The sequence below is a fragment of the Ochotona curzoniae genome, unplaced genomic scaffold (assembly GCF_017591425.1).
Source record: "Ochotona curzoniae isolate NIBS_2020 unplaced genomic scaffold, NIBS_Ocur_1.0 scaffold_2476, whole genome shotgun sequence".
NCBI classification, from domain to species: Eukaryota; Metazoa; Chordata; class Mammalia; order Lagomorpha; family Ochotonidae; genus Ochotona; species Ochotona curzoniae.
In genome coordinates, this window is record NW_024467095.1 from 233,704 (window position 1) to 248,256 (window position 14,553).

The 14,553-nt window shown below is 55.5% G+C and overlaps 1 protein-coding gene across 1 annotated transcript; it reads right to left on the reverse strand.

Annotated features, from left to right (window-relative positions):
* Positions 1-3,394: 3,394 nt before the first annotated feature.
* CPA1 (carboxypeptidase A1) lies at positions 3,395-9,054 on the reverse strand. The gene is made up of 10 exons (XM_041002246.1): positions 8,990-9,054; positions 8,423-8,504; positions 7,763-7,996; positions 7,501-7,602; positions 6,840-6,941; positions 6,627-6,737; positions 6,233-6,323; positions 5,536-5,735; positions 5,055-5,139; positions 3,395-3,655 (listed from the first exon to the last, which is right to left on the reverse strand). Exons 1-10 carry the CDS (start codon positions 9,052-9,054, stop codon positions 3,468-3,470), a joined length of 1,260 nt encoding a protein of 419 aa, XP_040858180.1. The 3' UTR covers positions 3,395-3,467.
* Between the last annotated feature and the right edge of the window lie 5,499 nt (positions 9,055-14,553).

Genomic DNA, 14,553 nt, shown 5'->3' on the forward strand with positions numbered 1-14,553 from the left:
TCAAAGCTTTGGGAGAGACTTCATGACCCTTTGACAGGAGCCGCGCGCATTGCTCCGAGCCCCGTCCTTGGCTCAGCCGGTCCGGCTGTTCTGGTCGGCATGTCGGCTTCCCCAGTAGTGTTTGGGTCCAACACGCTCCCACAATCACATCTCTGCATCCCTTGGAGCGAGAGGCCCTGTCAGCTCCAGACCCACCTGGCCCACTTGGCGTCAAGTTCCAGGGTGACGAACCGTGCAGCGCTGGGTGAGGGTCTGGTGGGGTCATACCTGGACCAAGCTCGGTGACATTTCAGTTTTAACTTCAGGCCAAAGCCAGAAAGCTGGGCCTGCAAATCTGGCGTTAATGCAAGAGATGACCAAAGGATTCTGGTGCTGCAGCAGCGGCCCGGCCCCTCTGGCCGCACTGAGAGGCAGCGGCAGTGGCCCAGGGTAAAGCAGCAGTTTATTTAAAGGGTGGGCCGTGGGCACATTCCGTGTTGGGGTGCCTGACTTCAAGTTCAGACTCCACTGTCCGCTCCCTACCAGCGTGTGCCCAGCCGGCAGCAGGTGGTAGTGCTGCCATTGACGGAGCTGGGTTGCGTCCGTGACTGCTGGCTGGCTGTGGAAGTTCATGGCGAGAAATCCTGGAAAGCGCTCAGAGGAACACCAGCACCACTACCCGGGGTCGCCACAGTTATTCCTAGGGTGTGTGTGTCTGTCTGTGTCTGTGTGTGTCTGTGTCGGGGCTGGCCCCATGACGCCAGTCACAAGGAGATGCCCTGTCCGTGCCAATCCTGCTCATTGCTTAGGTTTTTTTTACTATCCTAGTCTCAATGGTAACGGTTTTTTTGAACTTGTCCAAATGTTTCTAAAAAGTAAATTCTTGCAAGTGGATTTTCTGGTCAGAGAAGCAGTGTGAGGTTTCTGGTTTGTATGGCCAAGGTTGTGTTCCAGGAGGCAGTGAGACTGTCCGCCCTGCACGGTCCGTGACAGCCTGCCTTCTTCACACTGCCCTTCAATGACGCCGAGTTGGCACCCTTTCTCTTTGCCAATCTGATGACACAAAAATGGCACCTTTGTTTTGCTTTAGTGTTCAAGAAATTCCGAGGATCACGACAGTTCGTCCATGTACCAGCTTTTTGTGTTTCTCCTTTGGGGAATTACTTTTTCCCCCTTGGAATGTGAGTCTTCCACTTTAACCCCATTTACTCACTTCTGGTTTAATTCCTTAATGTTATTATTGACACTTCTTTAAGTTGCCTTTTAGAATTGTTGTCAGAAAAAAAAATTTAAAGTTATTGCCTCTTATTTTTGTTTATATACCTAAAAGCATTTTACCCGTGGATGCGTAGAAGCATCTTGTGAGAATGCAAGGCCCAGTGTGCCCTCGGCTCCCTTGAGCAAGCATCGCTGCTGCTTGCTGGAGTGTGATTGGGGCCGCACCAGCAGGGGGGGGTCCATGGGCACCAACAGCCCAGGCCCTTCCTCACCGCGTCTGATGTTCTGCTCCTCTGAGAATCCAAGAGAACTTGCCTATTGATCATTTCAGCAAGCCTACAATATGCAGATTATAAACTATGTTCATTAATAAAAGCAAAGCACGCTTCTTCCACATGTGTTCATCTGGCCTCCGTGTCAGGCACTGCTGATGGTGAGATTGCCAGGCAAGGCGGCCCTGCTCTCAGGCAAGCAATTCCACCACCAGGGGCTCGATAACCCGGTTCTGTAAAATTATTCCTTATCATGCCAGCGCAATATTTTTTCTCTTATCGGTCTGTTAAAAACAAAATGAGCTCCCCATTTTCTGGAACTGAGCATTAAAATGGTCTCAGTTTATCTACGATTTGTTACACGGCTTGAAGGCGAGTGGCTTTCACAGGATAAGCAGTGTAATCAGATCTCCAGGTCACCTCTCAGTGAACACTGCAGCGCTGTTTTCCTCATGTGCGTGACTTTACCTCTACCACATGCATAGCTTCCTCCTCTTTGTTCTTCTGTGCTCCTTTGACCGTCTGCCCGCACGGGTAAAGGAGCCCTGGAGACACCAGCAGCCCGTTGTGCCATGCAGGTTCAAGTCCAGCCCCTGCTGACAGGCACCCCAGGAGGCAGCGGATGAAGGCTCAAGCGCCTGGTTCCTGCTCCCCTGCCGCCTACGGGAAGGCCAAGATGGAATTCCTGACCCCTGCTTTCGGCCACGGCCAACGCTAGCTGTCATGGACACATCTGGGGAATGAACCGACAGACGAAAGCCGTCTCTGTCTTTTCCTCTTCGTCTGGGTAACTTTGTCTTTTAAATAAAATTTTAATTGGTAGCAAAAGGAATCAAATACACCAAGGTAAAAATTCTTTTTGCATGCCTTTTAAAAAAAGGCATTTTGAGGGGCTGATTGTGGTGGTACAGCAGGCTAACCTTCTGCCTGTGGCACTGGCTCCCATATGGCTCCCCATTTGTGTCCCAGCTGCTCCACTTCCCAGCCAGCTCCCTGCTCACAGCCTGAGAAAGCAGCATGGAAGACCTACAGAAGTTCCTGGCTCCTGGCTTCAGGTTAGTTCAGCCCTGGCCATTGAAGCTATTTGGGAAATGAATCAGCAGATGGAAGATCTCTTTCTGTCTCCTTGTCTCTGTAAAACTGCCTTTCAAATAAAAATATTTAAAAAAAATTTTTTTTTGAAGTGTTTTGACCTTCAGACAAGGAACTGGGTCCAGCCGGAAACCTGGCTCGGGGGACACAGGGAGAACCTGTTCCCCTTCCCGTCCAGTGCACGGTCCCACTTACTGCAGCTGCGGAGTGGGACACTGCACTTGGCTTTGCGGGCGTCTGGGGCAGCCCTCTGGTGCCCTCAGGGCAGTCCACACCCCCTGGTCGAATGCGTGGTCTCAGCCCCTGTATCGTGTAGGCAGCACTGATGGCTTAGCCACTTGGATCCCTGCTTCCCGTGTGGGAGCCCCAGCTGGAGCGCCTGGCTGTGGCCCTGACTGCTGTAGATATTTGGGGAGATAATCTGATAGTTCTTTTCAAGCAAAAATAAAGTAAATAAATATAAAGTCTGTTTCGCTTGGCGCTACCGTTAATCTTGGACATCAACAGCCGCCAGAATGATTCTGTTTCACCCTGCACGCGGTTGCCTGGAGGCGAACAGAGGAGGTGAGCGTGGGTGAGCGTGGGCAGAGGCATGCTGCTCTGTCACTGCCCTGCAGGGTGCCGGGCACTTGGTTAGCAGCTTGCCACCGTGTATGATCGAGCTAAACCTGGGGTGGTCCAATTAGACACTCACAGGCCCTCCGGATGTAGGGGTCATCTAGTCCACCACCCACACGCTCAGCGAGGCCTGCCGGAGGAACAGATAGCTGCTTGCCCGCCTGAGAAGCAGACAAGCCGCAGGCGCCAGACATTCACACCCCAAGAGTCCAGTCTTCATATACTCAGACTGTATTTGGTTGCTTGGGGTGAGGGAGCAGAGGAAGGGGAGCAAGCCACAGGGTGTGCTCAGTAGGGGTGAGTCTGGGTGTGCTCCATGATGGTGAGCAGCCCCAGCCACGTCTCCTGGGCCGTGGGGATGATCTGATTGGCCGGCAGCAGGAAGCCGTAGCGCCCGGTGTCACGCAGCTCAAAGGTGAAGGCGTACTTGATGCCCTGATTATAGGCCCAGTCAATAGAGCTGCCACTGGCTTGATCTAAGGCAAAAGCAAAAACGGAACAAGGGTCAGTGCCTTTGGAAAGAGCTCCATGGACCAGGAGAATGGTTCAAGGCCCAGAGCCTCATGCGAAGCCAGGCGGAGTCTGTGTCTACAAGGACTTGCTGTTGCCCAAGCAGCCTGGCTTCCAAGAACCTCTCGAGAAAGGCTCTCAGCCCACCAAGCCCAAAGTGGAGACCAGCAAGCAGAATGCATGAGCTTCTACCATTGCAAAAACCCGTCTGAAAACTGTGCTATGAGTCGCTCCGGGGAGGCCTCCGAGCCCCACAGAGGCCCCTGCCCGAGGAGCTGGGATTTGTTCACCCCGAGGCTCTGGTCTATGGGGCAGAGTGCAAAGATGCACCATCAATGCTGAAGCCCCTGGTCTAGCTTTTATGGGGAGACTGTGCAGGTGTGTCAGCCAACCCCAGGAGCCACAGCAGAGGGGGTTGGAGAAGGAAGTGGGCCACGTTACAGAATCCAACTTGACCACATTGAATGCAGCAAAAAGTTAACACTTTTCCTGGGTGAGATGCCAAGTTCTCCTTTCCAGCCCTGGGCCTGTGGGACAGGAAGGACACAAGGTATCTGGGCCATCTTCCACTTCCGGTTCCTGCTCCCAGTTGACTAGGCCACCACACTGCTCTCCTGGTTATCTCCCCAACACCCCAAGCCCATGTTCTAGAAAATTCCTCTGTCTGGAAGGGTCTTCTAAGCTAGCTTCCTGACTCGCCACCCATCTCCTTCAACCCTTGCCCCAATTTTTCTCTCGCTGTGAGGCCTGTCCTTCCTTCCACCTGCCCTATCCACCTAGATTCCCGATTCCCCTCAGCTGTTGCATTTTTGTTTTTAGTATTTCCTTATCGAAGCTCACTGTTGGTCACCTGACTGACGGTAAGCTCCTGATCTTTGCTCATTTTGTCTAGGGAAGGTGCTCAAGAAACGCTTGGTGGCCTTATTCCACTCGGATGTGGCAATGCTCTCCTGGGGACACGGCAGGTGCAGTGCAAGGAAGCAGGAGAGAGATCTGGAAGTTTTTCTGACATTAAAGGGAACTGGAGAAGTGTTTCCTTAAGTAGAACTTCCCAGCGACAGACACATTCCAGTAGGGTCTCCACCCTGCTCATCCACGGTGCCAGACTTAACCCAAAATAAGGGATGAGAATTCCCAGTGGAGCTCACATGACAGCTGGAACCATCAAGGCGGGCAGCATTCACACTGGGAGAAGGTACCTTAGAATGGTACCTTAGAAGGCCCTTAGAATGGCCCTGGCAGTTTCCAGGCAGTTTGTGGGGGTGGGACTTTTATATCATCTTCATTACTTCCTTTTAGAGGGATGCTCCCTCTAAAAGCGAACTGTCTGTCCTGGACCACCGAAGAGACCACACAACTACTTACAAATTGTGTCGATGATACTGCCATACTGGTACTTGGTCCCATACAGCGAGGCCAGGGCCGTCACAGCAGACTTGGCCACCTGATGCTGGAGGAGATAGCAAAGGAGGCCATCAGCAGGGGTGGGGCAGCAGCACAGTGAGGGCAGTGAGGAGCAGGGGCTGGGAGGGTGGCTCAGGGGCAGGCACGCTGCAGGAGCAGCCGGGAGCCTGCTGGATGCTGCAGGGCCAGCCTGGGGCTTGGCAGCACATGGTCTCCTGATGGGTGGCTGCTTTGTATTCCCTGCCTTGGGTCACACCACAAGTTCCAAATATGGCGTCACAAATTCCAAACATAACCCACCCTTGCCCTGTCATGAGACACAAGTGACTCAGCCACCATCTACTGCCCAGGAAAAAAAAAATGGGGGTTCTTGGGCCTAAACGCAAATCTGCTGCATGGAATCTAAAGTTGGCCAGGGCTGCCTTGGAGGGTGAGGGCTCACCAGCTCAGTCTGGTCAGGGGCAGGCTGTGAGGTGTAGCCATAGGGGTAGAGGAGGAGCTGGGAGTAGCTGTGAATGGAGATGAAGGCTTTGATGTTGCCGTGATTCTTGACAAAGTTCACAATGGCCTGGACCTCCACTTCAGAGTTGGCCGACTTGCCATGGTACGTGTCTGAGCAAGGGCTGCTGCTGGCTCCGGCTTCTGCAGGACAGAGGACAGAGCTGGCCCTTCCCACGCCCAAGTGGGGGTGACATCTGCAACGGCCCCCGTTCTTCACACAGATTTAGGAGTTGGGTGGCAGGCAGGAGGGGGGCTGAGTCCCAGCACGGATTACGAAGTTGTGGGAGGCCTCTCACCACCTGGAGGCCCCTCCCCAGCCTGCACACACAGAGCTAAAGGTCATGGCCACAGAAGGCAGGTAGGAGCTAAAATCAAGGACGGTTCTTATGAGGACTTGGCCAAGGAGGGAAAGAGATGAGGCTTAGCAATGAGTCAAGGAGTAAGCAAGTGAAAAGAAACCCTGGGTGGGATGGCAGATCTCAGTTCCACTTGAAGGGAACTTTTTTTAAGAATAAGAGAGCGCATCTCAGAGCGCGCAGAGCGTCCGCACCCTGCCCTGACTGCCCTGGCAGGGAAGGGGTGGGAGCCTGCCTCCCTGGTGGCCCCATCCCCGTCCTCAGGTCTCAGCTGCGCCTTACGCCCAAAGCCGGCATCCCAGTTCCTGTTAGCGTCCACTCCAATACACAGGGGGCTGGACGTGGCCGATCTAGTCTTGCGCCACAAGCGGTTCTGAGGACACAAAGAGGACGTGCATCAGAGGCTGCCGTTGTCACAGAACAAAAAGGAAGAAAGGGCTGGTGCTGTGACATGCTAGCCCCCACGCTCTCTGGCAATGTCTGGAGACAGTTCTGGTTGTCCAGGGTTTGGGGCGGCGGTGCTCCTGGCACCCGGTTGTTAGTGAGGATATTACACCAGCCCCCCAAGCACAAAGCACAGGAGGACAGCTCCTGCCTGTCGTCCCTGGAGGCTGAGGGGGGCGGGTGTAAGCAGCCTGGGGACTCAGCCCAGCAGCCCGACCTGCTTTCCCTGTACCTGGCTGTGGGTGAAGGCAAAGCCATCAGGGTTGGTGACAATCTCCAGGAAGATATCCAAGTTATCAAGAATGGAGGTGACAGTCGGGTCCTGGCCATAATCTTCAGTGATCTGGGGAAGAGAGGGGCAGAGTGGGCCTCTGGGTGGCAGAGGGGCAATGACAACCACCACTACCCCAGCAGGCAAGAGCCTGCCTCACCTCTTCAGCCTTACCTTCTTGGCAAACCAGACCCCACTGGCCTGGGTAATCCACTCGCGGGAGTGGATGCCGGTGTCAATCCAGATGGCGGGACGCCGGCTTCCCCCGGTGCTGAACTGGGTGAGACAAGCGGGACGGAGGGAGGTTGGCCAGGAAACTGCATAGCTCGGGCCTCACACCCTACCTCACACGACCCCAAAAGGGGAGGCCCTAGGCTCAGAGGACACCTGCTGGCCACGTAATGCTGGTCAAGGCCCTGTCTGTGAGGCTGCCCCTCAGGAGGGCATGGGACTGGGGCATGCATGGGGGTCCACAGAGCTCGGTCTCCTATTCTCAGTCCAGGCTTTGGGCCCAAGTGACTCAACCTAACTTCCAGGCCTGGCTCTGTTCTGCTGCCTCAACGGTGTTCCATGGACGGTCACAAACAAAACACTTTATCTGGGCTGCCAAGGACTTCAGGGCACTTCCGTGATGTGACCCTGCACTGGGGACACACAGGTCATCTAAGAGTTTAAACATGTGTGCATATGTGTGCACACTCCCAGATTAAAACGGAAGGCCAGCCCTCCCCCTATTCCTGCAGAGACCCTGTGTTCCCCAGGGGAGCCTACCCCCGTCTGTGGGTGCCCAGTGGGTGCCCTCGGGGACTCTGCCCGCCTGTGCCCATGCATCTACCTTCAGCACGTGGATGGGACGGCCTTCGTAAGTGCTGCCGATCTGGATCTTGCTGACGAGCTGTGGGTGCTCAGCTACCAGCTTGTCAATGAAGTCATAGATCTGAGAGGGGAAGAAAACGATGGCCTTAGGACACTGGGCACATGGACACTGCCTTCAGTGGGTCTGCCATGCATGCCCTGCACAAGGCTGGCCAGCCACACGCAGGCTGGCCACGGCTCTGGTCTGCTCTCTGACCGCCTGCCGTGCAGGGAGGCCTCACCTCCTCCAGTGTGTGGTAGGCGGCGTAGTTGAAGGTGTCCGTGGAGCTGGCTCGCGAGCGGAAGGCAAGCATCTGCTCCTGCTCCTGGTCCAGCAGCTCCTGCACGTCCCTGATCATGACCTCATAGCTGAGGCCGTGGGCCTCCAGGAAGACTTTGACAGCCTGCACACTGGCGAAGGGCACTCGGACATCGATGGGGGAGCCAGGCTGGGTAGGGCCCCTCCAGAAGTCCAGCTGGGGACAAGAACAGGCATGGTCACAAGAAGCCGAAGCTATAGGCAGGACAGCAGGCTGCGGCGGAGCCAGCCGGGGCGGGGCAATGCTGCTGCAATTGCCACAGGATCAGGGATGGGACTTGGGTGTGAGGGGTGCCCAAGGGTTCTGGACCAAGGCCAGTGTAGTGGAGGAGAGAGCCTCGAAGCAGAGCAGAGGGAGTGTGGGGCAGCCCAGCGGAGAGGCCAGCCCTGAGGGTCTAGCAGGGTCTGAGACAGGGCTGAGGTCACCTCCCAAGAGGGATCCTTTCAGGGCCGACACTGGGAGGCTGAGGAGGACGTGTGCGGGTCCTGGGCGGCCTTAGGGGTGGCAGGGACCTGGGCAGTGGGCCCAGCTGGCTCAAGATGTGCCTTGGGGCCCAGGAGCTTCCCCTGCCGCGCCTCTAACCTTCAGGTGCTCCAGGTCCTGCAGCTCGGCTACCTTCTGCACCTGGGCCGCATCGGCAGCAGCGATTCGGAGCACCTGGTGCCTGGGCAGAGTAGAGGGGCCCTGAACAGCTGAAGCAGTACCTTCCCTCGACCCCGACACTCCTGGAGACCGGGAGGGAGCACAGCCAGGACTTCACTCTACACCAGCTCTACACCAGCTCACTCCCCAGGCTAGGCCTGGGTTCTCTGGGCAGAACCCACAGAGGCTGAGGGGGTCTCAGCAAAGGGGGGCCCAGGCCCCTCACCACCCACCCCTGCCCCTGCCTCCTTTGGAAACTTCTAGCTTCTGTTTCTGTTCCCTGTTTATCTCCCAAGCCAGCTAGGCCTCTCCCGAGAAGCTCAGCTGTCTCCAGGGATCAAGTCACTGTCCTGAGACTCAACACCCCCAGCCATGGCCTCCCCAGCCCTGCCTGGCGGTGCTGCTTCAGCCTTCCTTCCTGTGTCCCTATGTATCGCCTCTAGACACCCCCAGCACTCAGCTCCTCCCCACCGACCCCCACACACCCCATCTCTCTCCTCTCCCTACCCCACAAAGTTCTCGCTGCCGAGGGCAGGCCCCAGCAGCGCACTGAAAACCAGCACCGCCCACATGCTGCAGCTGGCTGCGACAATCTGACTGCGAGAGGACCGAAGTGGGGCCTTTTTAAACTGGCCAGGGACAGACACTGCGCAGCTGAGCCTGAGAAGCTGTTCCCCTCGCGCACCTGGGCCTGTCCCAGAGAGGGGACGGGGAGTGCTGAACTCCGCCACCTTCTCGTCCTTCCCTGATAACGTCAAGGGAACAGGGCAGCTGGGGTGATAAGCCAGGCCTTTCGGCCCACAGCCCCAGTCGCCTGTGTCTGGCCCTGTTTACTGACCCTGCAGTGGAAGCCAGGATCCCAAGCGGCCTCACCTGCAGGGTGCTTATGCTAGGTGTCCCCCCCTCCCACACTCCTGCAGGTCGGTTTTTCCTCCCTCAGACAGAGCCAGCTGGGGCCCTCTGTCTCATCCGGTCCCTGCCTCTGCTCGGCTCCTCACTGCCCTACATTACCCGACTGCCCTGCCCTGGGCAAGGCCACAACCCCATCTGGGCCCAGGTCACTGAAGGGCAGTTTCCAGCACCAATCCTACCAGTCTTGGAAGACCAGTAGCTGTGCCAGGGCCCGGCTTACAGCAAAGCTGCCCTGCACCTCACTGCTACAGTCCCTGGGATGGGGTGCCATGCTCAGGACTGTCACCAGAGGCCTTTGAAGGAACGTGTCTGACACCCCGAGGGCAGACAAAGCTGAAATTCACCGAGGAATGTCTGCTTGGCACTGGGCACTCCTCAGGGCACGTTCAACCCAGACCACCCTGGCCCTTGGAGGCCCACGAGACTCCATGGACACTCCACGACAACGGGAGCTCTGCTCCGTGTCAGCCATGGGCTTGGGCGCATTGATGCCCAGGCGGCCTTTTCTGACTCGTGTCCTCAGCAGCAGGTCCTCCTATGCCAAGGCAGAATAATTCCATTCTATCCACTCACAGTTCTCCTGAGCCCAACCCGAGGAAGACCTCAAAAACTTGACTCAGTCATCAGTGGACCTAGAGTGTCTACTCCGGAGGCCCCGCTGCGCCCAAAGCCAGCCAGGCGCCCCCTCTCCCCCCCACAGCATCGTCTAGATGCCTCCTTTTCCACCTGCCTGCTCCTTGTCCGAATGCCCATCCCTTTCTACGTGCACACTTCTGGACCAGCTGCCAGGCTCCACCTGCCCCGCGGCCTAAGGAAGACTGGCCCCTGGGGCCAGGGAGGTCAGAGCTCCACAGGGCAGACAGAAGGAACCAAGCAATCTGTCAGTCCTCCAAGCGGCTGCCGCAGGACCAGCTGTGCAAGGGACGCTAGGGGTGCGGAAACAGCTCCTTTGGGCGCTGGGTTCACACACAATAGACGCTGGGAAGAACTTCCCAAGAAAGTGGCCAGTGTGGGAGAGAAATGTTTAGTCATCGTCATCCCTGGAGGGTTCTCCTCTAACAATGCTCAAAGCTTCCTCGGGCCACAAGCCGCTCCCACCTCTCAGCAGCACAACAGCTTCTCTGATCTGTTCGCCCCGGGGTAGGAGCTTTGGAGAGCCTCTCTTAGTTATCAAAACAAGTTTCTCCAAATATAAAGCAGTCTTCTGCTTTGAGGACCCTTTCACTGACACTTCAGAGGCGATGTTGACTGGCTTCTGGAAAAGCTAGTTTCCCAGCAAAAGGGACCAGCCTGGAGGAGGGCCCCGGCCATCAAGACAGACTGCCTCAGCCATCGTCTATCCAAGATGGCCACGGGCCATGGGAGAGCTTTCTCCAAGAGTGGAAAAACTGAATTCAATGTTGCAAGGTGAAATTGGAGCCAGCACTGGCAGGAAACTGGCAGCCCAGTAGCCAAAGAATTTGGATCTCAGGTGGGGTGAACACCCTGGGCCTCTGGCTAAAGACCAGTCAGTGTGCTGGCATGCAACCCGGATGGGAGGGCAGCAGATCTCTGCCCGGGGCACTGCTTTAGGCAAGCACACTGTGGATACCAAGGCAAAGGGGCACACCCCCACCTCCGACCCCAGACCATCCAAGTCTGGTATTTTCCATCTTCTCAAGGGGCCTCCAAAAAGTTTACAGAAAAATGCCTATTATGAATATAAACTATACATGAACTTAATTCCTTTGCACCAAAACAAGCTTTTCTTTAAACTCCCCATTTTTCTCACGAACTTTCTGAGGTACCCTCCTATGTTGACTTTTGTAGTCCCCAAATAGAACTTAAATGCTCTCCGATCCCCTCATCATGCTGTCCCCTGCTGTGTTGAGCTGAGCGGAGAGCTGAGGGGTCGGGCTGGCGGAGGCACTGGTGCAGGTGGCTGCAGGACTGCAGACGCTGGGACAGGACGCTGGTGAGGGACAAGCCAGTCAGAAGGGCCTTACCATTCTGTTTGTAAGGCTAGTCCTGGACAACATGCATGCAGGGTGAGGGGTAGGGACAGCCACTTCTGAAGATCAAACCTGCCTCCCCACCCCAAAATTGTGATTTGCCATCTAAAGTAGAAACAGGGCAAGCCTGACAGTCCACACCGAGGTGGGGGCACGAGGAGGTTGGCAGCTTGGTCATTGCATGGGTAGACGCCAAGGCTACAGCACAGGAGCCGCCTGAGCTTCATCAAGTGGGGGTGTGTGTGGGGAAAAAGGGAGCGTCCTGAAGGACAAATCCAGGCAGAAATGGGGGCATAAGCCTTGGGAATCAAACGCCAAGTCCCTCGGCTGGGCCTGCCCCCCGCCGTCATCCCTGCTCCCTGCCCTGCTGATGAAGCGTCCCAGGAGTGGCTGCCTCGGAATTCTCTCCCAGCATGCACTGCCTGGTCAGATATCTGAATCTTCAGGGTTTTTTTTTTTTCTTCCCCAAAAGAGTATTTTAAAATTTGCATCTTGGATGGAGTTCTTCCGTCAGCTAGCTCAGCTAGCGGCTGCTGGGGCCTCCCTGGCCAGCGGCCCCTGGCCGAGGGCCGCATTCCACCCCGCCCGGGTGCGTTGTGTTTTTTTAAGCAAGCAATAACCACAGCAAGCTTCCCTGCGGTTCTTTATGGCTCTCCATATGTATAATCACTCTTTCTCTTCAGTTTTTCCAGTGGGTTTTTTTTTTCTTTTAAATAAATGCTCATAAATTTTACTAGTGAAATGGATGAAAAAAACATTGAAAAAAAGAGCAGTGTGTGGAAAAAGAAAAACTAAAAAGCAGCCACCAGGCAGAATGTAGAAAAGCTGAGCTCCTGTTTGGGATGGAGCTTGGGCTGTAGCCTGGCGGGCAGCAGCCGGGGGCGGCAGGGCTGTCTCTGCTCTGTGATGGATGCCCTCAGACCTCAGCCAGTGCTGCTCCTGGCATCGGGGGCGCCTGGCCTCAGGCAGCAGCTGGGCGCCGAGGGCACAGCCACCTCCCGGTGCGGCCTGTGCACCGCTCCCCAGGGGCCTGGCCGGGAGCACCGCCCAAACACAGGAGGGAGGACAGCAGAGCCGGCCCAGAACTAAGTTCTCTGGCTTTCTAAACCAGTCACTTCATGAACTAGTGCAGCACACACACACACACACACACACACACACACATACACACACGGTGGACTGAAACTTCTAGAAAGGTCTCTGGCTCTCTAAGTTGCTTCATGGACTAGTGCAAACCACACACCTCATCCCAGCACACCCCTCAAACACTGCAGGCCACCTTCCCAGAATGCGTGCTCCCTCTGGGCTCACCCGGGGGCAGCAGGGCCATCTCCCAGCATCCTGCCAGCCGCTGCCTTTTCAGTCAGAGCGGGTGGGTGAGCAGCCTTCTCTGGCCAGGAGGTGACAGAATAGGGCAGAACCAGGCTGCAGAAGGGTTCTCGACCAGCGTGTGAGCTCCCTGTTAGCTGACAAAAGGCACCTGAGCGGGTAAGCCACAGAAAGGTGAGCTCGGGTCACGCACAGCGAGACCAGTGATGCTTCGCAAGAGGCTGAGGGAGGGCGTGTGGGGGAGCCGCTGAGCAGAGCCCTGCCCGCCCTCCCATAAGGCTCTCAGCTGCTCAGGGAGACCAACGGCGTGGAACCAGGACATCATCACTGATTTTTTTTTAAAAAAGATTTATTTAAAGGTAGAATTAGAGATCTTACATCTGCTGGTTCACTCCCCAGTTGGCTACATCAGCCAGAGCTGGACCAGGCTGAAGCCAGGAGCTTCGTCCGGGACTCCCGCATGGGTGCAGGGTCCCAAGGACTTGACCCATCCTCCTATGCTTTCCCAGGCCATAAATATGGAGCTGGATCAGAACTGGAGCATCTGGGACTTGAACTGGTGCTCACACAGGATCCTGGCACTTCAGGTCGCAGCTTTACACACTGTGCCACGGTGTTGGCCTAAGTCATTACTGATTTTGCTCTGAAAGGAAAAAAAGCACTTCAAGCTCACATCTGCTGGGTAATCCTAGGACTACTGAGGAAATGTTGGGGGTTCGGGGAAGAAATGGGAGGAAAGAATGTTCCAGACGAACAGGAGCAGCATCTGCAAAGGCTGTGAAGGAGCTAGACTGTTGAAGCAACTGCTGAGATTGGAGCTGGTGAACAGAAGGCAAGAGATACTGAAGCACAAACAGGGTCGGTAGACAGCATCAGGTTGCTTGGACACAGTTCTCAGACACAGAAAGCTCTAGAGGGCCATTGCCTTTTAGTAAGACCTCCGTGTGGGAAACAGTTTCACCCCAACTTCTGTGGGCCAGCTGGCCACAAGGCAATCTTGCCAGCTTGACTGGTACATGAGTCAAGTCTTCCAGAGGAAGACAGCGGGCTGCCGGCCACCCAATGGTTGCATGTTCCTCTGCTACTGCCAGGTTCTCCGAACCGGAGCGTCTTCCTCTAGGCGTAAGGAGAGCGAGTGTCCAGCACTTTGGGCAGAAGAGCCGAGGCGCCGAGCTTGCATCGTGCTGGTAGCAAGCCTTGCACGCAGCCTGGCCTAGGTCATTGTCCCTAGGACCGGGCAGCCCACAGGAGTCCAAGTACTTGGGCCTCTAGGTAGGCATTTTTCACTGTGGCCAGAGAATCAGCTGGGCACTGGCCCTTGCGGTTCTGTTTCCGGCTGGGCTGCAGCCCAGAACTGCACCTTACACAGGTGCCCATGGCTTCTGCTGGCTGGGCACAGGCCACACTGGCGTGAACGGTGACACCACGCCTGTGGAGTTAAGGCAAATGGAAGTTGGCCCTGCGTGCCCTTTGCGCTTCTGCAGGAGCAGGCAGTGCAGTGAGTGGCTGTCTCTGACTTTGTCGCCCTGCCTTTTAGATAAACAAATCAACCTAAATATTTAAAACACACTACTTTCTTTAAAAAAAAAAAAAAAGGAAAAAGAAACCCTTGCATTTGAAAAAGAAACACCCCAGATCTTGTTTGCCTTATTTGAAAAATGAACTTCTTAATAATGCCAGTAATAGCCTTCTCATAAGGAGGAAAAGAAAATATTTACGTTGAGGACATCAAAGCTGTAATCATAGTCTATAGTATGCAAAGGCATAACTTGCTTTATTTGTCTATAGCTTATATTAACTTAACCCATTACGTCATGTTTCCACTAACAGCTTGGAAAT